At 33.5% G+C, this 24,215-nt stretch overlaps 1 protein-coding gene across 1 annotated transcript; it reads right to left on the bottom strand.

Annotated features, from left to right (window-relative positions):
* Positions 1-11,434: 11,434 nt before the first annotated feature.
* On the bottom strand, positions 11,435-22,108 carry LOC127716662 (uncharacterized). Its single transcript, XM_052222912.1, has 4 exons — positions 22,003-22,108; positions 17,630-17,713; positions 13,744-13,831; positions 11,435-12,674 (listed from the first exon to the last, which is right to left on the bottom strand). The coding sequence occupies exon 4, from the start codon at positions 12,623-12,625 to the stop codon at positions 11,594-11,596; it is 1,032 nt and encodes a 343-aa protein (XP_052078872.1). The 5' UTR covers positions 12,626-12,674; positions 13,744-13,831; positions 17,630-17,713; positions 22,003-22,108; the 3' UTR covers positions 11,435-11,593.
* Positions 22,109-24,215: the final 2,107 nt, after the last annotated feature.

Below are 24,215 nucleotides of genomic sequence, written 5' to 3'. Positions count from 1 at the left end.
CAGTCCGGTATACGGCAGTTGTTATCAAATAGTTCGTTTCTATGTATGTTGACGTTTGTTTTTGTTGCACTTCAGTGTTCCTGTTGTTCCTTTGTTTCCTCTTATAGTTGATGTGTTTCCTTCGGTTTTAGTTTGTAGCCCGGATATGTTTTTTCTCAATCGATTTATGACTTTTGAACACCAGTATACTACTGTTGCCTTTATTTACATATTTCCATAATGGGAATCAAAGTATAATTATTAATGTTCCGTATCAAAGAGTATTTGGACCATACGCGTCTGGGTATTTAACACGAAAAATGTTGAACAGTAATTGCGTAAGGTATAACCCTTCAATGTGTCATAGATTAAGTGTTTCTAAAAATGAGAATTTGACTTAGACAATATTTTGGTACATAACGTGATTAATGAAATAAAATGAATTTTACTTGCAAGATAAAATAAGAGTAGAAGCATTTGTGTATGGTCATTATTATTTGTCTTTACGAAAACCAATATGCCGATTTCCGAATATAACTAAATGAACTATTAAGCAAAAGGTCAACTGTTTTACACATTAGCAGTTGGAGCATTAGACCCTCTATTTTTTTTTTTTTTTGGTGTTTCAATTTGTGAAATTAAGATTTTTTTAAACACTTCAAATTATTTTCAGTTATTTAATTTGTTCGTGCTACTCTTTATACGATTTACAATTACAGTCATTTATACGTGCTGCCTCTATTCTTATGTAGATACAACTGTAATTGTAAGATTGTATGAATAAGAGTATGAACACGTAAGTTAAGATAAAATAAGTGGAAGTTGGAAAAAAATTAAAGAAAATCTAATCTTAACGCCGGGGAAAAGAAAAAAATGTCCATGCCTCAAGCACCTAAGGTTTCACGTACGGACGAAATTGTTGATAGGATAAAGGTGCTTAAAATTGACTCTAGATAGCGAAAGCAAGACAAGTTATATACCAAGATTCAGTCATCATGTAACAAGGATAAAGGATTTCAGTTTGAAACTTGCGCTGATTTTGGTTCAGAGAACGAGCTGTGTCTGTTAAGGAAGTTTAATCTATTCGAAAAAAATATATATGGTCTAAATACTCATATGGTCCGGTCCGTAAATAATCTTGCGATATTATACAGAAATTTGTCTACTTTTAAAATCTATACATTGACCTCTATATGTCGTTTCGTTGCACGCGCTCGTCGTTAGAAACATGCGTTAAAAACCGCGCACTGTTAAACGGCCGAGCCACCTAAATCTCAGCTAACGGCAGTATGTTCAAAGTGTCCCAAACCTCCTTTTTCATGACATACACAGAACATTGAAAATACATAACCAACGACTTAGTCTTCTTACTCATCCTCACCCAGTAGATCCACTTCATGTTTATCATCATCTCTCAAACTTGGGGAATAAAATTGAAAAAACACAGGCCATTTTTCTATCTAATATATAAAAAAAAGTGATAGATCAACAGCTATTCTAGATCTAACAATTAGATCTTCTCTGCAGTTGGTTCAGGCTTACAAGGAAAGTGCTGAGAATCCCAATTGTGAGTGTACACCATAATATTTAGACAAAAGAGGTACATGACCAGGGGCACATCCCAGATTTGAGGAAAAGAGGGCGTAATTGTTCGAAATGGTTAAAATTGAGACTTGCGGACCGTGGAGATATTTTTTAGCGATTTTATGCTCAAAAAGTTTGTTTTCTGTCAAATGGGACCGTATTCCCTTTACTCTCCCAACTGAATCAGCAACTGGTTACCTACCATAAAAAGGGATTCTTGAATGTGTAGGCAAATTTTGCAGGGTTTTCGTTTCAGAAAAAGAAGGCTTGACATACTTACATTATTGTACCTGTATGTCTATATAATAATTGTTGAAGACTATTTTATCGTACCCCACATCTTCTTTTGTTCGTATGAATTAAGTTAAAAAAACACAAGAACTATTGTTTTTTTTCTCAAGAAAATGATCATTTAAACAACTATAATATTGATTTGATTTCAGTAACTTCAAGTAACACCTTTCAGAAAAATGATTTACTGAAAACAAATAATATTGCGTCGTGCCCAATAATTTAAACTTACTAGTATATAATTTTAAACTTATTTTCTTCTTTCTGGGCGGGCGGGAAGGGGGCATGTAGTTTGTCCTGAGAACCAATGAAACATTGGAAAACAGCAATATTACGGTCGATTGCATATACGTTTCATATGAATTACTTAGAGACACCATATATGCACACAATAAAATTGTGACCCTGACTATCATATTTTAACATCTATGAGTCCACTTTTGTAATACTTTTGCTGGAGTACATTTATTAATATTCTCAATGAATGATCTTTTTAGATCGTACTAGAAGATGCCCGCGAAATCGCAGTACAATTGGGCAAGTGTAAAAACAAAGAATGTGGACACAGTAAGGATTTGGACACGGTTAATGCATTTAATTCTATTTTTTTAAAGAAATGAAAATAAGGAACACAATGTAAAAGATCCCATTCATCTCGTTTGGAAAATAAAATTATTAAATACCCTAAGAAAATTCTCTGTTTCTGGTAACATCATTTTGAAAAATATGGTCGGTAGGTCGGACATTTTTTTTTTTAATTTTTATATATTTTGTGACATCTTTAACGAAATCCAGAAAATAATCATGGATTTTAAGTCTTAGTCCGTAATTAAATTCATATACCGCAAATATGGCCATTTGCAATGTATTTTGAAGGAACTGTGCAAATGTCTTGGATTTTAACCTGTTAGGAATGTCTTTTGACATAAATAAAATATTTTAATGGATATTTTTCTGGCTTTCTGTGCCAGTAGAAGCAAGTAAGAAAATAATTTCGTCAATTTACAGAAGTCTGTGTCAAAAACAGGGGCAGGCAGCAGTACGTCGACTGAGCACGCGCGAAAGCGTATAAAACACGGATCGATAACTGTCTCCGAATTTGGACATTTTCTCAAAAATTGGCGTTTTCTGGGGAAAAAAGATTGTTTCAAAGACAAATTCTGAAGTACAAAACACTACATTTATACGTCATATCACAAATATTTCCGACTTTGTATGGTTTCAGAGGAGCTGCGGCTCAATGAAATTGGTCTCTTCCTTTAGTAGTATAGATGCAATATAGAAACTGAACAAGTTATCGTGAAAATGAAAGCGTTCATAGCCAAGTTTGAAGGTCAATAATTAAGTCTCCCAAACGAAGTTTGGGAAGACTTATTGTTTTTGCTCAGTTCTTATTATTATTATTATTATTCTTCCTCTTCCTCTTCCGCCGCTTTTAAATTTGAACTTGTCCGCACCCGTTCTCCAAAACCGCTTGTCAGATTAACTTAGGGTTTCACAATATGTTAGACTAACATGTCTAGTGGTGCAATCAGGGTTTTGTTTGTGCAATGGGGTTTATAAAGGGGTACTTTGAGGGGCAAAAAGAAAAGAGGGTTTTACTATAGAACCCTATGGGATTTTATTTTTAAAATTTTTCAAATGATTATAAATTGAAAACCGTTTGTGATAGACACAATCTTTTTAATTGGAAATGTTCTAAATGATAAAACCCATTAAATGAAATACAGGGTTAGTCCCAAGGGGTCACCCCCACCCCCTGCAATTTAAGAAAGTTCTAATACCTTGTAAGTGGTCAAGATCCCCACCCATAAACCATATATATTCTGGTTTGTCATGCTAAGATGGTTTGAATGATTTACAGGGTTAGTCTCCAGGGGTCATCCCGACCCCCTGCCATTTGAGAAAGTTCTAATATCTTGTAAATGGTCGAGATCCCCACCCCTAAACCATATAGATTCTGGTTTGTCATGCTAAGATGGTTTGAATGATATACAGGGTTAGTCCCAAGGGGTCATCCCGACCCCCTGCCATTTGAGAAAGTTCTAATATCTTGTAAATGGTCGAGATCCCAACCCTGAAACCATATATATTCTGGTTTGTCATGATAAAGCACATGAAATGAAATACAGGGTAAGTCCCCAGGGGTCACCCCCACCCCATGCCATTTAAAAAAGTTCTAATACCTTGTAAGTGGTCAAGATCCCCACTCCTAAACCATATATATTCTGGTTTGTCATGATAAGATGATTTGTATGAAATACAGGGTTAGTCCCCAGGGGTCACCCCCACCCTATGCCATTTAAGAAAGTTCTAATATCTTGTAAGTGGCCAAGATCCCCACCCCTAAACCATTTATATTCTGGTTTATCATGCTAAGATGGTTTGAATAATATATAGGGTTAGTCCCCAGGGGTCATCCTGACCTCCTGCCATTTGAGAAAGTTCTAATATCTTGTAAATGGTCGAGATCCCCACCCCTAAACCATATATATTCTGGTTTGTCATGATAAAGCACATGAAATGAAATACAGGGTTAGTCCCCAGGGGTCACCCCACCCCATGCCATTTAAGAAAGTTCTAATATCTTGTAAGTGGTCAAGATCCCCACCCCTAAACCATATATATTCTGGTTTGTCATGCTAAGATGGTTTGAATGATATACAGGGTTAGTCCCCAGGGGTCATCCCGACCCCCTGCCATTTGAGAAAGTTCTTGTATCTTGTAAATGGTCAAGATCCCCACCCCTAAACCATATATATTCTGGTTTGTCATGATAAAGCACATGAAATGAAATACAGGGTTAGTCCCCAGGGGTCACCCCCACCCCATGCCATTTAAGAAAGTTCTAATATCTTGTAAAGTGGTCAAGATCCCCACCCCTAAACCATATATATTCTGGTTTGTCATGCTAAGATGGTTTGAATGATATACAGGGTTAGTCCCCAGGGGTCATCCCGACCCCCTGCCATTTGAGAAAGTTCAAATATCTTGTAAATGGTCGAGATTCCCACCCCTAAACCATATATATTCTGGTTGTCATGCCAAGATGATTTGAATGATATAAAGGGTTAGTCCCCAGGCATCACTAATGCATATAACTTTACTGGACCAAACCAATTTTCACTGGACTTTGCTCATTGTCAGGCGACCCTGGGAATTACGAATTATGGGAGCTTCGTTTGGGAGACTTCGTAACAGCATCCTGTTACAATCATTTCTTGTTATTATTATTATTATTCTTCTTCTTCTTCCGCCGCTTTTAAATTTGAACTTGTCCGCACCCGTTCTCCAAAACCGCTAGTCAGATTAACTTAGGGTTTCACAATATGTTAGACTAACATGTCTAGTGGTGCAATCAGGGTTTTGTTTGTGCAATGGGGTTTATAAAGGGGTACTTTGAGGGGCAAAAAGAAAAGAGGGTTTTACTATAGAACCCTATGGGATTTTATTTTTAAAAATTTTCAAATGAGTATAAATTGAAAACCGTTTGTGATGGACACAATTTTTTTAATTGAAAATGTTCTAAATGATAAAGCCCATTTAATGAAATACAGGGTTAGTCCCCAGGGGTCACACCCACCCCCTGCCATTTAAAAAAGTTCTAATACCTTGTAAGTGGTCAAGATCCCCACCCCTAAACCATATATATTTTGGTTTGTCATGCTAAGATGGTTTGAATGATATACAGGGTTAGTGCCCAGGGGTCATCACGAAACCCTGCTATTTGAGAAAGTTCTAATATCTTGTAAATGGTCGAGATCCCCACCCATAAACCATATATATTCTGGTTTGTCATGATAACGCACATCAAATGAAATACAGGGTTAGTCCCCAGGGATCACCCGCACCCCCTGCCATTTAAGAAAGTTCTAATATCTTGTAAGTGGTCAAGATCACCACCCCTAAACCATATATATTCTGGTTTGTCATGCTAAGATGGTTTGAATGATATACAGGGTTAGTCCCCAGGGGTCATCCCGAAACCCTGCCATTTGAGAAAGTTCTAATATCTTGTAAATGGTCGAGATCCCCACCCATAAACCATATATATTCTGGTTTGTCATGATAACGCACATCAAATGAAATACAGGGTTAGTCCCCAGGGATCACCCGCACCCCCTGCCATTTAAGAAAGTTGTAATATCTTGTAAGTGGTCAAGATCACCACCCCTAAACCATATATATTCTGGTTTGTCATGCTAAGATGGTTTGAATGATATACAGGGTTAGTCCCCAGGGGTCATCCCGACCCCCTGCCATTTGAGAAAGTTCTAATATCTTGTAAATGGTTGAGATCCCCACCCCTAAACCATATATATTCTGGTTTGTCATGCCAAGATGATTTGAATGATATACAGGGTTAGTCCCCAGGCATCACTAATGCATATAACTTTACTGGACCAAACTAATTTTCACTAGACTTTGCCCAATGTCAGGCGACCCTGGGAATTACTAATTATGGGAGCTTCGTTTGGGAGACTTCGTAACAGCATCCTGTTACAATCATTTCTTGTTTCAATTTAATTTGAGTGTCGAACATATATTCAACTGTTTGATTCCAATAAACTGAATAATTTTAAAAGTATTCCTTACGCACTATTGACCGCATGAATAATTGCTTTTATAACGTCCCTGTAAAAGACAATTTGATTTAGCTCTTTACAACTGTAAGGTTTTAATTGATCTAAACCATCATCAAGTTCATCAAATTCTAATTTCGAAGCCTTGTACCCATTAAAAATGTTACTCAATAGTCCTCGGCTAACATTTTCTCTAAACTAGAACATATGGTACTTGCAGACGTTAGTTTAAAGGGGCGGACAAATCAAACTTGTATTGGTTCCACTCCTCAGTTCTAATGTTTGTAACATGAATATAAGTAATTCTCGTTAATCGACGAGGGAGTTTACTGTTGTATTTAAAGAGGAGCTCATTAACTTTTATGTTATTGCACTATTACATCCTTTAGTTTTCAGCTTGTCATATGAAACGTATAAAACAGAGGGAACTTAGACCAGTGTGTTTGATCTCAGAAGTTGTTATTGCATTGTCTGACTCAGCCTCCTAGCACTAGCAAACACGGAACGAATAAAACGAAACGTAATGTGATTGCTTAATTTTCCCATGAGGTAAAATTGTAACTTCTTTTTATAACGTTATGTATATAACAATCCATTTACGAATTAACATATTTAATGCACTAAAAGCGCAGCTTTGAGTTAAGTGCAATTTTTGTTTATATTTACAATGTATTTATATTTTTGCTTTTCTAAAAAAACAATATTGCCTCTTCGTTTATATGTTATTGCTTTTTTGAAGCCGCATCAAATCAGTGTTTTGTTAAGTTTTTATGTTTTCATTTGTTTGAATTTATAGGTGTTGATATGTTCAAGATATAGCTTACATTTAGGTCTAGGTCTAAGTTTAAGAATCCAAATATATATGATGTCACAGTATCCAAATTGCACCGAGTACATCCATTTTGTAAAAAAACAGTGGAAACCTTATCAGTATTCCAAGGGCCGAAACATTTCGTATTTTTCATAATTTGCACAAAACGGTTACATTATATATCAACAGATGAAGTATCAAGTCAAAAAAGTAAAATTTACGGAAACGTTGCATGCAACACCCACAAAAAGTCAACTTTTTAAAATGACCAATAAAAACATGTCACAGTCATCAATTTTTAACAAAATGTATAATAAGCTTGAAATCTTGTCACATTATTTTGAAAATGTTGAGTAATAAAACAGTTATTCGCTTTTTACAGATGTGAAGTTAATAGAAATAAGAAGATGTGGTATGAGTGACAATGAGACAACTCTCCATCCAAGTCACAATGTGCAAAAAGTAAACAATTATACGTCAAAGTTCGGCCTTCAACACGGAGCTTTGGATCAGACCGAACAGAAAGCTATAAAGGGCCCCAAAATGACTAGTACAAAACAATTCAAACAGGAAAACCAACGATCTAAACTATATAAGCATGTATGCAATTCGGGTGCTCCTTGTTACAGAATCGTGAGTCGTAAGGAGGTCGGTTTAAACCCATTTTTCTACAATTCAGTAAGGTTTCAAAATTAAATTTGTAGAAGAATATATTAAATAAGGACACATCTACAAAATAAACACAAAAGGAAAACTTTTGTCTGTTTCTTCAATAAATGAAGACGAAAAAACTGACAAAATAGGTGTAGTTTGTGTACCCTCACGTTACATATCCGGGTTTGAATCATGACGTAGTTGATAAATATTTGTGTTACTTAAAGTTGACAAAGGCATGCACATTCAACAGTATACATTTGAATATAATGTTTTATTTTGAAGAATTAGAAAACAATATGTTGTTGATACATAAATTTCCAATTTTAATGATGTAAAATTATAAAAGGGTCGCCGACTTCGTTGTTATGGTATAAATCGTTCAAAGTGGTGATCTTGGTGGGCAAATATCACAAAATATCGGTATTAGCGTAACGTTGTAAACCGGAAAGTCGATGTTTGACGTTTTTCACTACCAACAATATAACAGATTGGTTAATACACCAAAAACGAAGTTGGTGGCCCTTTAATTATTTAATATCAATCAAACAGAATTGCATATATCAACAACATTTCAATTTTAAAGAAGAATCTATGCTATTGTAGTTTAAGATTTGATGATTTTAGAACATTTTCGCCAATTTCATGTGCTTTCTTCACAAGCAGTCACATATTTTGAAAGAATAAATTCAGTAATCCATAAAATAAAAGAGATAATTCAAGTTTATCTGTTTGATATTTGACAAAAATATGTGACACCACCTTGATAAATCCTATATTAATAAAGTCCTTGTCTCATCAACCAATTATGTCTGTTTGGGTTGCTCGTATAATTTTGTCAATATAACGGAATTATAAACAACTGTCATACAAGTGGGAGGTTTAGCTAGCTAAAAAACCAGTTTTAACCCACCATTTTCTTCGAAAATTGTTCCAAGTCAGGAAACTGACAGTTATTTTCCATTCTTTGGTTGATATAGTCTAGTATTTGATTTTGTCAGGTTTTAGGGACTTCTCCCTCTTTGAATCAATTTTATCAGAAATCAATGCCGGGCTTCAGAGGTATTGTAAAACTACATATTCTAGAGGTGGTGTTAATCAGATGTGGATACTAAAAAAGTCAAAAGATCTGTTAAGGTACATACACTCTAAGTCTCTTTCCTCTTGCAATAGACTAAGTATAAACAGATCCAACTTTTCTACCCTTTATACACGTATTCCTCAATTGCAAACAGAATGGTAAATTGAAAGAATTGGTGCTTCTTTTGTTCCATATAATAGAAAATAATAATTTGTATAAAAACACTCTGATTCAAAAGAAAAATTCTCTGATTTGACATTATTACGGTGTTCGATTTCTGGATTGACAACATATTTAGTATGTTTGGATGAACTTTTAACAACCATTCATCATTCCTTTGGAACCAACTGTGCTCCTTTCTTATTGACTTGTACCTTTATTCATATGATCTCATACAGGAGCTTCTATGGATGAATGACAAGAAGCAAGCATTATCCTATAACTTTACGTATCGCTATTAAGATGATGTCTTCTCACTAAACAATTTAAAATTTGGTGACTATGTTAAACGCATTGGTCCAATAGAACTTGAAATAGAGGATACAGCAAATTCAGTTAAATCTACATCTTATCTGGACTCAAATCTAAAAATGGACATTGAGGATCGATTGAGAATACAACTTTACAACAAAAGAGATGAATTCAACTTTCCAATTGTGAACTTTCCATTTCTATATGACATCATTCCTACATATGGAATATATATCTCCCAGTTGATAGGATAATCCAGAGCTTGCATTTCCTATCTCATGATTTCTTTGATAGAGGGTTACTGCTTACAGTGAAGTTACTGAACCAAGGGTTGCAAGTGGTGAAGTGGAATTCATCCCTTCGGAAATTTTGCGAGTAAGTCTACCATTATGGAATATCTGTTTTATAGTGGACGACGGATATGTTCCAATTGTCATATCCACAATCCCGTTCTTTTTACCCCGAATGTGACATAATCGAATTAGACTCATCCCCGAATGTGAACTTATACAACGGGTGTCATATGTGGAGCAGGATCTGCTTACCCTTCCGGAGCACATGAGTTCACACCCCAGTTTTTGGTTGGGTTCGTGTCGTTTAGTCCTTAGTTTTCTATGTTATGTTTTGTAAACTTTTGTTTGTCTTTTGGTCGTTTTTGGTTTGTTTTTGTTTCTTTTTTTGTTGTTGCCATGTGTTGTCAGTTGTTTCCGACTTTTGAGTTTGAATACCCCTTTGGTATCTTCCGCCTCTCTTTTATGGTTCTTGATCCTGTAGATACTATGAACTTATATTTGGGTATTGCACAAACATCGTTAACCCCACCACATTCTGTATGTGTCTATCCAAAGTCAGCAGCCTGTAATATATTGGTTGCTTTCTGTCATATATGTTTTTCGTTTATCAGAAATCAGACCGTTTATTATTTCATTTGAATAGTTTCACATTTTTTCATGTCGGTGCACTTTATAGCTGACTGTACGGTATTGGGTTTGCTCATTGCTGAAGGCCTTATGGTGACCCAGACCTATAGTTCCTTAGATTTATTTCATTTGGACTCTCCTGTATAAATGTCGCACTGCCAATCGTTCCATATCTCCATATTTTGTACATGTTGAATTTCTGAAAATCTACAGAACTTAACTAGATTGACAAGAAGTATAATGTCTTAGCAGTACTGAATTTACAAAACAAATATTTGCAAAATAAGTCTGAACACGTGGACGTTTCAAATTCAGCATTAACAGAAGATGTTAAAATTGAAGTTGCCGTTTAAGACATTTACTTATGCAAGCTAGTACATGCGGCATTGGAATCAAAATACTTTTGCTTGAAATTCCAGATTTGACAAAAAGGGGTTCAAATTGGGAAAAAGGAAGTGCATGGATAATTTCGTTCTCAGCATTGAATAGTTCTCTGATGCCTATGATTATCGAACTATATTTTTATGCAACCTTGTCAGAGTGGAGGAATTGTCTGGTGCATAATAGAATTTCATTCAATACATACTATATGAATACCAATTTTTTTTTTAAAAATACGGACTGAAAGATTGTTAATCAAATGGTGCACATGGTAATAAATTAAAGCGTCATCCTGAGATATAATAAACTTTTTGGTGCAAAAGAAAATTCTATGTTCGTCATAAACATGTATATGTTTTCAAAATTCTGAGAGTGCATTAACGTAATGATGCGCGCCGGAGTCAAACAAAGACGATAAAAAGTTGCAATGTCCTGAGCAATGATAGCCCTTTGACGAAATTAAGAATATAAAATATAGCGTTATTCGCAAGATATTTCCAACGTTGTGATCCCTCAAAAATGCGTTTCATTTTCAGAGAAAAATGTTTTCAAAATCAACAGACGAATACCAAGTAATGTCAATATCAGACATTCTTCCTTTTGTCTGCTTAGCAAACATATGCAAAATATTTAGTAATTATTACGTTCGATAAATCTGCTATGTTACTATGATTTAAAATTGAATAGTCAATAGATTGATATTTCTTAAGAAAATGTACCAAATAAAAACATGTGTATCACCTCATAATATATCTATTAGAAGTTATCTTATATTTATTTAAAATAAAATCGTAGTTCATCTTAGAAAGTAAATTTGATGCATATGGTCCTAACAATTTCATTTTTCACTCACAAGAACACCACAAATAAGTTCAGGATGTACGTTTTCCGTTTTTTCTGAGTGTTTTCTAAACATAACTTGAATGTTTCCATCAATAACACTGTCCCAGCAATTTGACGATTTCACTGAACCTGATATATTATTTACCAATATTTCTATTACATACCAATTATCTTTTGATAAGATGACTGGTTCTTTCAGTAAAATATCACGTAACTGCACGTTGTCGTTGATCCCTAATTTCAAATTATCTAGTTTAGATAGTATATCTACAACTGTTGGTTGGTTGTTTGGACAAACCATTGGTAATTTTCGTTCTGGGAATGATTTAACTTTTAAATGTGTAATAATGCACTGAAATTTGCCTCCATTATACATGCAGCCAAGTGATATTCCATGTAAAATAGTTGTGACGCTACACGATACATCGATACACATTGCAAACGGTGGTTTTTGTGTTGAGGTTAAATGTATTATTTGTGCATCATTAACATTTCTGACCATTCTTTTAATCTGAGAGTTTCGTTTTACTGCTGAAAAGCAACCGTTAAAATTCCCATGGATTGTTTGAAATACTGAAATAACTTCCTTTTGAGTAAGGATACCGATTCTTGATACGTCGGTAAAATACGTTACATCCATTAGTGGAAATCTAATGTATTTGATTAATGTTTGCAATACTACTCGCTTATTCTTAATGTTGATTTCCAGATTAGTTTGTTGACACAAGCTTACGGCACATTTCATAACATACTCAAACAATACCTCTTCTTTACACGATAAACCTTTATAACTAAGTATCAGTTCAATACAGTTTTCTGGTAACGAAATAAAACCTGGCATTTGGAGACATTCCTCTGTATTATCAGAAATGAATTTGAGACAGCTGATTTGTGTATTCAATAGTGAAAACTGAACTGAAACCGGAAATGCAAATGCTATTCCTTGGATATTAATATAGGTATTTAGAACACCAACGCAGACATTTTTCAGCTTTACCAACTTGTAATTTTCTGCACAGCATAGCATGATAAACAAGTTTCCACCATTGATTTCATACTTGTCTGTATAGATTGATCTAAACAAATGAAAATATCATGATAATTACCGCCAAATTTTGTAAAATCAACGTAATTGGGACAATGTAAACTTTATGCTGATGACGGAACAACAATAATGACCAATGAGTATTAGAACGGATCATGGTTCTTGCATGATGTTGTGCATAGAAAGGTTTTTGATTTGAGATTGCGAATTAAGGGCGACAGATATAGTACTCTACATTAATGTATGTGATTTTTCCAACTACAAATGTAATAACGTTGTTTAAAAATCAGCTGAGAGCTTATACACAACGAGGTATCTAGTAAGTACAACGTTAAGAACTTTAAGCTAATGCCGTTCTTTTGACAATAAATTATTTTGGAGTAAGTAATTTTCTATTTTATAATGATGAATACTCGTTCGAATACAAAGCCGTGTGTTGAATTGTGTTGATAATTAACTTTATGTAACTATAATGATACGCAGACAGACAGACAGACAGACAGACAAAGAAACTTTCACACAGAAAGCTACTACTTTTATATCATCTCTCCGCAACTTCGTTGTTAACAATGCATTTTATATGGAATTAATTTGCCCTAGTTTATTTTATTTAAACATACAAACATGCATCAAAAGTTATTAGCTATTTTTCCTGACTACAAAACTATTGCTGACAAATTTTATACATGTCTGAACAAAATCAGAAATCTTAATTATATTGGCACAATAAGTTGAATATCTATCATGACTTATTCTTCTCTGCACAATAACTTTTACGTCTACAACTGTAGTACTGTAGTACTGTAAAAAATATTCAGAACAAGAAGTAAGAATGAACCTTTAAACTTGTTGGTTGAGATCAATCATATGGAATTTTATTTCGATACTAATGTGAAAAAAGTCTTAAGTTAGCAACATGGAAAACGTTCCTGGGTCAATGTCTGGTATTTCCATATCTGTTGTATTTGCTGCAGAACCATTAAAACAGGTGAAGAATACTGGACTTATACTGCAAAGGATGTTTTTGTGGGCTCTTATAGGCGTCTTTTCACGACCAACCAGAAACGTAACGTCACACATCAGTTCCAGTTTTAACATACTTAGCATTCTTTGTTGCAATGACTCTTCATTTTGCCATGCTACTTTTTCAACAGAGGCTTCCATTAAAATTCTGTATACTTGTTAAAACTGTTGAAGACAAAAAAATGTACATACAAATTACATAACATTTTTCTCGCTTGATAATAATAAATTTTTGAAGACACGATGTCGATGTTGTCGTTTGTTTTTGTTGCACTTCAGTGTTCCTGTTGTTCCTTTGTTTTCCTCTTATAGTTGATGTGTTCTCCTCGGTTTTAGTTTGTAACCCGGATTTGTTTTCTCTCAATCGATTTGTGACCTTTGAACACCGGTATACAACTGTTGCATTTATTTCGACAGTTTACACATGTTATTATAGTTTCATACTGCATCAGGATGATATATACATGGATAACTGGTGCGGTGTCGAAGGACATAACAGCTAAATTAAAATTTCAGATTGTCACTCACATTAATGTAAAATTGAAAAGAGATAAAACTAATGAGTAACACATATATCAGTTTAAAAATAGTACTTGCTGGAAAGGCAGGGAGAGAAATTCAATACATATTAAAAAGAAGATGTGGTATGATTTTCAATGAGACAACTCTCCACAAGAGACAAAGTGACACATACATTAACAACTATAGGTCACAGTACGGCCTTCAACAATGAGCAAAGCCCATACCGCATAGTCAGCTATAAAAGGCCCCGAAATGACAAATTAATGTAAAACAATGCAAACGAGAAACCTAACGGTCTAATTTATGTACAAACAAATGAACGAATAGTCGAGTAGGCCATTGTTTACTTTTTTTGTCTGATAAGGCAATATAATCTGAATTAACACTTTTAAAACAAAGATAATAAATTTTACATGAAAAAAAAGAAAACAACAAGTTATAAGTTCAATGCGTCTTAAGCGCTTTTCTGGATTTTTTTAAGCCGAATATTTGAAAGCCAAGGATGTATAAAGACCGAAAACGTTGAAAACCTATAACCCAAAAAGGACCTTAAAAAAATAACCAAATCCATCTTAGGCCTTCTTTGCTTGAGGGAGTTGAAACCTGTATGTACCGAAAATGGAGGCGTCTCAGAGTCAAATTGAAGGGGAATAGCCAATCTGAAATTGTTTGAATTCGATGTAATCTGGCAACATGGAGGAATTATTCAAAAACAAGTGGGATCCAAATAACAAGGATATTAACAGTGTTATTAGTCTTATGTCGTATTTGTTTTAAGTCTACATTCTGTTCTTATTTCAAGACTAAAAATTCTTCGGAGTGTTGGATTATAACTGATGCCGAAGGTGTTTAAGGTAAGATAAATTCTCTCCAAGAACAATAATGTGCCACGGGTGCTGTAATTCATTATATTTGATTGCGGGAAAGAAATAATTTGTTTTTTTGTTGCACTTTAGTGTTTCTGTTGTTTCGTTGTTTTTCTCTTATAGTTGATGTGTTTCCCTCGAATTTAGTTTGTAACCCGAATTTGTTTTCTCTCAATCGATTTATGACATTTGAACAGCGGTATACTACTGTTGCCTTTATTTGGCCTTTTTGTAGATTTTTGGAAAGGTTTCAAAAGTTTGAAGAGTTGGTTTCTTGCAAAAGCTAATTAAATATGGACATTGGTGGGGAATGTCATATGTAATATTTGAAATCAAGATATTAAGTTCTGAATTAAAAACACAATGGATCGATCAAAATAAATTAACCAGAAATTACTCTGCATAGGTATATAAATTGTATACCACTTTATACGTCGATGACACTTATTTTATTGGAGCCGGGATCAAGGTTACTACAGATTATATTCTTCTCATATATTTTATGACGGTATGATACTAAACCCGTAACGTGAGGGATTGTGCTTGATATTCATATAAGGAAGATGTAATCTTTCAATCAGTTTAATTGAGGTCTGGAGCTGGCATGTCAGTAACTGCTAGTAGTCCTTTGTTAATTTGTGTATCATTGTCATTTTGCTTAGTTTCTTTCTCTAAATAAGAAAATGCCTATTCCAAGTCAGAAATATGACAGTTGTTATCCATTCGTTTGAGCTTGTTTGAGGGATTTTGCCATTTGATTAGGGACTTTCCTTTTTGAATTTTCCTCGGAGATCAGTATTTTTGTGATTTTACTTTTTGTTACCTATTCTGACATCAGACTCGGACTTCTTTTAAACTGAGTTTAACTGTGCGTATTGTTGGGTGTTTGTTTTTCTACATTGGCTAGAGGTATAGGGGAGGGTTGAGATCTCACAAAACATGTTTAACCCCGCCGCATTTTCGCGCCTGTCCTAAGTTAGGAACCTCTGGCCTTTGTTAGTCTTGTATTTGTTTTTAATTTTAGTTCATTTATATGTTTTGGAGTTTAGTGTGACGTCCATTTTCACTGAACTAGTACACAATTTTATTTAGCTGCCAGTTGAGTACCACCTCCGGGTGCCGGATTTTCTCGCTGCGTTTAAGACCCATTAATGGCCTTCGGCTGTTATCTGCTCTTTGGTCGGGTTGTTGTCTCTTTGGCATATTCCCCATTTTCATTCTCAATTTTATAAACAAGTTAAAAATAATATATTTTACCTAAAATTATCATTTTACATGTAATTTAGGCTCCAATTAGACAGGCAATAAGGCATAAAACGAAAATGAATTTAAACTCATAAGCTGCTTTGAAGATAAAGAGAGGCCGGAAGATTAAAAAAAGGTTATTAAAACACATATTGTGTTTTTAGACTATTGTTTGTCTTTTGCGTAGCACAATTTCACTTTGGATAAGACCTTGTCTCTTATCTCAATGTAGATGATAAGATCTCAAAATGAGGCAGTTTTAATTCTTGTCCGACAAGAAGTTTGAAGCCTAAGTGACAACATGGTGGTCACAATACAATAACATAAATATCTAAGTATCTAACAGACTGATGATTTATACAAATCTGAAGGATACCATTTGATAGACTTATACTTCTCTATTATTTGTTAATGCAAGGGACCAACAAACGTAGCCCCCTCATCCTTTTTCCTTTATATGCATACATTCATTTGGGTTGAGATCGAATAATTAATAAGTATCCTGAATTTCAAGGACTGAGGTCGTGTATGATATACTTACTTTAAAAATAAAAGACTGATTATTTTTGATGTACCATAGATGCCAAATTGCTATTAATATTTTGCCAAAACAGGTCAAAACGTAAAATAAGGACCCTTATTAGTATTAGTGGTTTGGTTTTAGTTGATTTTGAGAAAACTTTCTTTTGTTATATATACCTATCATCTCATCGGGAAAGAAATGAACCCTTTAATGAGTTCAACTCATAAATAATAGAATTTTATACAAAATGTAATTGCTGTTGATTTGAATGCTTAAACCAAATCCCTAATTATAGTCTTTTAGAAATCCTTGACGATCTTGACCACGACAGTTTTCCGTTATTTTTAAATCAATATGAAAAAACGGAAACCAAATATTATTAACTACAATTAACTAAATTCAACAAAAACAAACTCGGTCACTCTTTATGCAGTATTTATACAAGCCAATAATTTTAATTTGTTTTAAAAATGCTCCACTAATTCTGCTGTAAAAACTTACATATATATATATTGAAATCAAGTAACTACTCCATAACACAAACAGTAATTTCCTTAAAATAAACAAATAGATTTAAATACGATTTTTGTAAGTAGGTTTCATGCTCCAGTTGTAACGACAAAAAGGAAGTTGTGTAATTCGGTTTAAAAACAATTTTCTGAAATCATGTCTCGTCTTATAGATATTTGATACGTGTAACGTTACTTTGTCACCAGAGATATATACAGCTATTAAATTGTGTACATGTATCGATGCTCCCTAAGACATTATCTGATAAAAAAACAATCTGATAATAATAGAACAAACCTCAACAATTTTCACCTGCTAGGGCATACATCAAAAGACTTGATGAAGGGAGGGGTTGTTTAATTACTGCTGGCTGCCAGGACTCTATAAAAATAATATTAAATGATACGAACGCAAATGAAAGAACCATTCACTAAAGTTCAAATGAGTTCAAAACAAATATAAGTTGCCGTACAGTCTTCAACAATTGGTTAAACTCGTACCGTATGGCCATCTAAAAAGGCCTCGACACTTTGTGAAACAGTTGAAACGAGAAAAACCAACCGTACGCCTGGTACATGACAGAACAAATATGACAGACAACAACAAACGACAAATTAATTTTATAGTGAAAAGAAAACGGCAAAATGATGACTTTTATCATGCCTCCCATTTTCAAATTATGAGATGTGACAACTTGTATCAGGGTTATGTTCAACAGATCACTCCTGTTAAGGAGGTCCTCTATTCTAGGTCTTACTTTTTTCAGTAAATGAAAGGTAGATTTCGAACTAAGCTGAAGTTTACGCATGATTAATGTATGATCATTAGCCTCAATTCGATGATTGTTAAACGGAAATGTCTTTCAAGCTGGCGAATCTTTTGCTCACCAAGTCCAAAAATATGCTCTTCACAAGACTATATAAAATATTCTTTTCATATTGTTTAACAGTTAAAACTATGTGATTCTTTGCTTTTCCATATTCTGAAATATTCTTCAGTGAATAGAATAAAAAGAAAAAAAGTACAACTTCAGCTCATATGTTCAAAAACAAAATCACCATATAAAAAAAACGTGCACGTAGTAGCTTTTCTAAGAACATGAAGAATTAAAAAAAAACTAAAATCAAGTCAAGAATAACGGACGTAGAGTAACACTTAAACTTCAGACCATAAGGCACTGACTTTGTTAAATGTCACCAGTATCTGAACAGAAAGTTGATGAACCAAGTGTATGTCAAAGAACGTCTCATCCATTTTCTAAAAAAAAGGTTCATCGGAAGGTACTGATTTTGTATTTACATTGTGTCATAGATCAATTTATTTGTTCAGTGTATGTTCACTTGCTTGTGTTAATATTTCATTTGATTGAGTTAAGCCATTTCAATTGATATTTTATAGTGTGTCTTTCTATGTTGTGATGTTACACTATTGTTTCAGGTAAGGGAGAATGTTTGTGCCTATTAATTAAACCCGCTGTATTTGTTTGCACCTGTCCATAGTCAGGAACCTGATGTCAATGGTTGTCGTTTGTTGATGTGATTAATAAGTGTTTCTCGTTTTTATATACATGTAGATTAGACCGTTAGTTTCCCTGTTTGAATGATTTTACACTGGTATTTTTTGGGACCCTTTATAGCATGCTGTTCGATGTGAGCAAAGGCTTTGTGTTGAAGACCGCAATTTGACCTATAATGGTTTACTTTTACAAATTGTGACTTGGACGGAGAGTTGTCTCATTGGCACTCATACCACATCTTCTTATATCTATTTGTCTTTGTGCCTTTTAGTGTTTATTTGTTTGCTTTCGTATTGATTAAGATTGTTGTACAATGTTGACCGTTGTGGTCCTATTTTGACATTTTTGCCTATTTTGTCTGTTTGTTTTTGTTTACATATCGTCAATATAGTGGAATTTTATGCGACAAAACCTATTACAACAGAATGAAATAACACATGTAAGATACAGAATCCAAAAAAAAAACAAACAACATACTCCCTTTAACACAAATCATTTACGTAATGTAAAGATCTGTGAACGATTAAACAGGGAAATGTACAGTTTGTAGTGTTTTACATCCCGTGCAATAGCAGGGAAAATAAGCATGAATAACTATAAACCCAACTTTTATAAACATGTATAAAGGTCCACAGTACTCTTAAGGCATTTTTCCATAATTTTCAACAATTCTGTTGTTATATCAATTTGACGCAATTGTCGTAGATTACATTGGTTGCCGTCACATTTCACTCGACGTCAAAGTTTGACAGGGCATCAAAGCAAACAAGTGCAAGTCAGCTGTTAAGCATTCTGTGATGTTCTGTCGGCAAACAAGACTTTTCCACAATCTTCATTATTCAAATGCAAGTACAAACTCACTGTTGATTTAGTGTCTCTATTCGAGATGTTAAAATGTTTTGACGTTAGATTCTCTTTGAAAAGTGTAATGTTTTTTTTCGAAAACAGGAGGGGGTTGTCGACTTTCAACTTGATTGTATATATTTTTTTCATGATACTTGCGTTCACTCAATAGTTTCGTTTTACTAATTGTGTAAATGTGCATCGGGGATAACATACAATTGGTAGAGTTTTTAAAATTGTTTTACTAAGAATCAGAAATATTACCATTTGATGTAAACAAATCAAATATACTGATATATCTTAGCAGACTGGTATCACACAAACCTGCAATTGGAGGTCTCTGTGAAATATTTTGTATTTCATGGATACTTGTATAAGATCAATGCGAAGATTGTATACAGCATTATGTACTACACTCTGTTTCAGTTGTTTATTAATTGTTCAGGAAGACATTATTATGTAATTATTACTAAAAGTGTAGTTTATAAACAACATGAGTGTATTTTTTCTGTAGTTTTAGCAATAAATACTCCCCATATTTGACATCATGTCTAGTTTCATGTTAAATGACCAATCCACAAAATAACAACTTCTTCTCTAATGCAGATTTTGAACTTCTTCCTCAGACAATAAAAGGGTCACCAAATCAGCATGGTATGCAATTATAAGTAAGAATATGCAAATATATATCCAATTGAATATATTGGAATGGGGATGAAGCAGAGGAAAGCACTAACATTATTAATTTAAGGATGTAACTTGCCAAAATATGAAACATTGACATAAGCGCAAAAGACATTTTCAGCTAAATTAAAGATTTAGGGGCCCAGTCCAAAACTCAAAGTAACCTTGGCTGTTGGAACCCTGATAATTAATTTGTTTCCTTGTTAAGTCAATGTAAATTGATATGAGATTCTTCTCTACTAGTTTTCTTTTAAATGTTATATATAAATACTTTTTATTTCTTTGAATATGGATTGTGTTGATATTTTTGAAACAAAGGACACATGTATTTACCCAGTAGTATAATTATTAATACACAGAGACAAAATGAGATTATCACAATAACAACTAAACAGATACGAAAGCAAAATACTGAGGGAAACAAATATGATATATGTTTCTTTTAGTCTGACAAATGACACAATCTGATTGTATTTTCTTAATAAGATTATATATATTATCATTTCCCTACAATGCTAAATGTAAAAACAAAGATTTTACCATCAATCCGGATCCCTCCCCCTTTTTTCAACCAATCTGTGAATGTAGATATGTTTATTTAACAGTACAGCAAACGCAAAAAACTGTTTTATATATACACATATAACTATCATTTCATAATGAAAATAATGCAGCTTTTAACTTCGAGACATAAAGTATAGAATTTGGTACAAAATGTAATTGTTATTGATTTAAATTTTGGATAAGACCTTGTCTCTTATCTAAATATAGTTGACAAGATCTCAAAATGAGGCAGTTTTTATTCTTGTCCGACAAACGCAAGAAGTTTGAAGCCTAAGTGACAACATGGTGGTCACAATACAATAACATAAATATCCAAGTATCTAACAGACTGATGACTTATACAAATCTGAAGGGTATCATTTGATAGACTTATACTACTCTATTTTTTTTTAATTCAAGGGACCAAAAAACGTAGCCCCCTCATCCTTTTTCCTTTATATGCAAACATGCATTTGGGTTGAGATCGAATAATTAATAAGTATCCTGAATTTCAAGGACTGATGGTCATGTAGGATATACTTACTTTAAAGATAAAAGACTGATTATTTTGATGTACCAGAGATTCCAAATTGCTATTAATATTTTGCCAAAACAGGTCAAACGTAAAATGAAGACAAGTGGAATTATTAGAGATTATAAGAGTAATTCCGTTTTTTTTTTAATTTTAGATATGATTCTGAATGTGTAGAGTGGTTTGGTTTTAGTTGATTATGAGAAAATTTTCTTTTGTCATATATACCAATCATCTCATCGGGAAAGTAATGAACCCTTTAATGAGTTCAACTCATAAATAATAGAATTTTATACAAAATGTAATTGCTGTTGATTTGAATGCTTAAACCAAATCCCTAATTATAGTCTTTTAGAAATCCTTGATGATCTTGACCACAACAGTTTTCCGTTATTTTTAAATCAATATAAAAAATGGAAAATAATTATCAGTAACCACAATTAACTAAATTCAACAAAAACAAACTCGGTTACTCTTTATGCAGTATTTATACAAGCCAATAATTTTAATTTGTTTTAAAAATGCTCCACTAATTCTGCTGTAAAAACTTACATATATATATTGAAATCAAGTAACTACTCCATAACATAAACAGTAATTTCCTTTAAATAAACAAATAGATTTAAATACGATTTTTGTAAGTAGGTTTCATGCTCCAGTTGTAACGACAAAAAGGAAGTTGTGTAATTCGGTTTAAAAACAATTTTCTGAAATCATATCTCGTCTTATAGATATTTGATACGTGTAACGTTACTTTGTCACCAGAGATATTTACAGCTATTAAATTGTGTACATGTATCGATGCTCCCTAATACATTATCTGATAAAAAAAAATCAATCTGATAATAATAGAACAAATCTCAACAATTTTCACCTGCTAGGGCATACATCAAAAGACTTGATGAAGGGAGGGGTTGTTTAATTACTGCTGGCTGCCAGGACTCTATAAAAATAATATTAAATGATACGAATGCAAATGAAAGAACCATTCACTAAAGTTCAAATGAGTTCAAAACAAATAAAGGTTGCCGTACAGTCTTCAACAATTGGTTAAACCCGTACCGAATGACCATCTGAAAAGGCCTCGACACTTTGTAAAACAGTTAAAACGAGAAAAAAAACAACGGTACCCCTAGTACATGACAGAACAAATATGACAGACAGCAACAGACGACAAATTAACTTTATAGTGAAAAGAATACGGTACAATGATGAGTTTGATCATGCCTCCCATTTTCAAATTATGAGATGTGACAACTTGTATCAGGGTAATGTTAAACAGATCACTCCTGTTAAGGGAGTCCTCTATCCTAGGTCTTACTTTTTTCAGTAAATGAAAGGTAGATTTTTAACTAAGCTGAAGTTTACGCATGATTGATGTATCATCATAAGCCTCAATTCGATGATTGTTAAACGGAAATGTCTTTCAAGGTGGCGAATCTTTAGCTCACCAAGTCCAAAAATATGCTCTTGACAAGACTATATAGAATATTCTTTTCATATTGTTTAACAGTTAAAACTATGAGAAGCTTTGCTTTTCCATATTCTGAAATATTCTTCAGTAATATATGGTCTTGAAAATGAAAGAATAAAAAGAAAAAAGTACAACTTCAGCTAATATGTTCAAAAACAAAATTACCTACTATGTACTGGTTACCAAAATTGCACAAAAAACCATGTAAATTCCGTTTCATCTCCGCATCTAGTAAGTGTTCTACTACCAATCTATCAGTGCTTCTAACTACGTCCCTTACTACTATTAAAGAACTTGTTATTAACTTTTGTAGTAAAGCTTATGCAAATAATGGTATTAATTATTTTTGGAGTGTTAAAAATTCTTTAGAGGTTTTAGATAAAATACATGCTTTTGATGGTCCTTTTAATTCTGTTGACAGTTATGATTTTTCTACTCTCTATACTACACTTCCACACAATCTTATAAAGAAAAAGTTTTCATATTAAATTAAATGGTCTATTGAAAAATTTCATTACAAATTTATTTGCTGTAACTCGTTTACAGCCTTTTTCTGTAACGAAAAAGGAAAGTATGCTAGATACACTTACTGGAAATGTGAAGACATGATTGAAGCTATAAATTTTCTCCTGGACAACATATATATACGTTTCGGCAATAAAGTGTATCGACAAGTAGTAGGTATTCCTCTGGGCACTAACTGCGCCACTTTAATAGCAGATTTATTCCTGTATTGCTATGAATCTCAGTTCATGACCAAACTCAGTAAAGACACGTCATTGTTACATTTGGTTGATACATTCAACATTACCTTCCGTTATCTAGATGATGTTGTTCGTTAAATAATCCAGAGTTCTCTAAATATACTACCGACATTAACCCAATAGAACTTACTTTAACTAAATCTAACATAAACAGCAGTAGTTGTCCTTTTCTAGATTTGGACATTTCAATCTCTAAAGGAAAACTCCATACGAAAATTTGCGACAAAAGAGACGACTTTTCAGTTCCTATTGTTAATTTTCATTCTTTTAGACGGCGATGTTCCTTTGGCTCCATCATACGGTGTTTATATATCCCAACTCGTTCGTTATGCCCGTGTGTGTAGTGATGTCATAGATTTTAACGAACGTAATCAGTGCATCACTGGTAATTTATTAAGTCAGGGATTTCGTGACCATAAATTACGTAAAACTTTTACTAAATTCTTTCATAGATACAAAGATTTGATTAGTAAATTTGGCCGTACGGTAATATTGTATTTAAAGCGCGGAAATCACTATGTGATCCG

Source organism: Mytilus californianus, unplaced genomic scaffold, assembly GCF_021869535.1.
Source record: "Mytilus californianus isolate M0D057914Y unplaced genomic scaffold, xbMytCali1.0.p SCAF_9, whole genome shotgun sequence".
Lineage (NCBI taxonomy): Eukaryota > Metazoa > Mollusca > Bivalvia > Mytilida > Mytilidae > Mytilus > Mytilus californianus.
This window is presented reverse-complemented; position numbering and strand designations above follow the sequence as displayed.

Bases quoted from the DNA above. Each gene is read 5' to 3' on its own strand.
- LOC127716662 (XM_052222912.1), bottom strand. From the start codon at position 12,625: ATGCTATGCTGTGCAGAAAATTACAAGTTGGTAAAGCTGAAAAATGTC.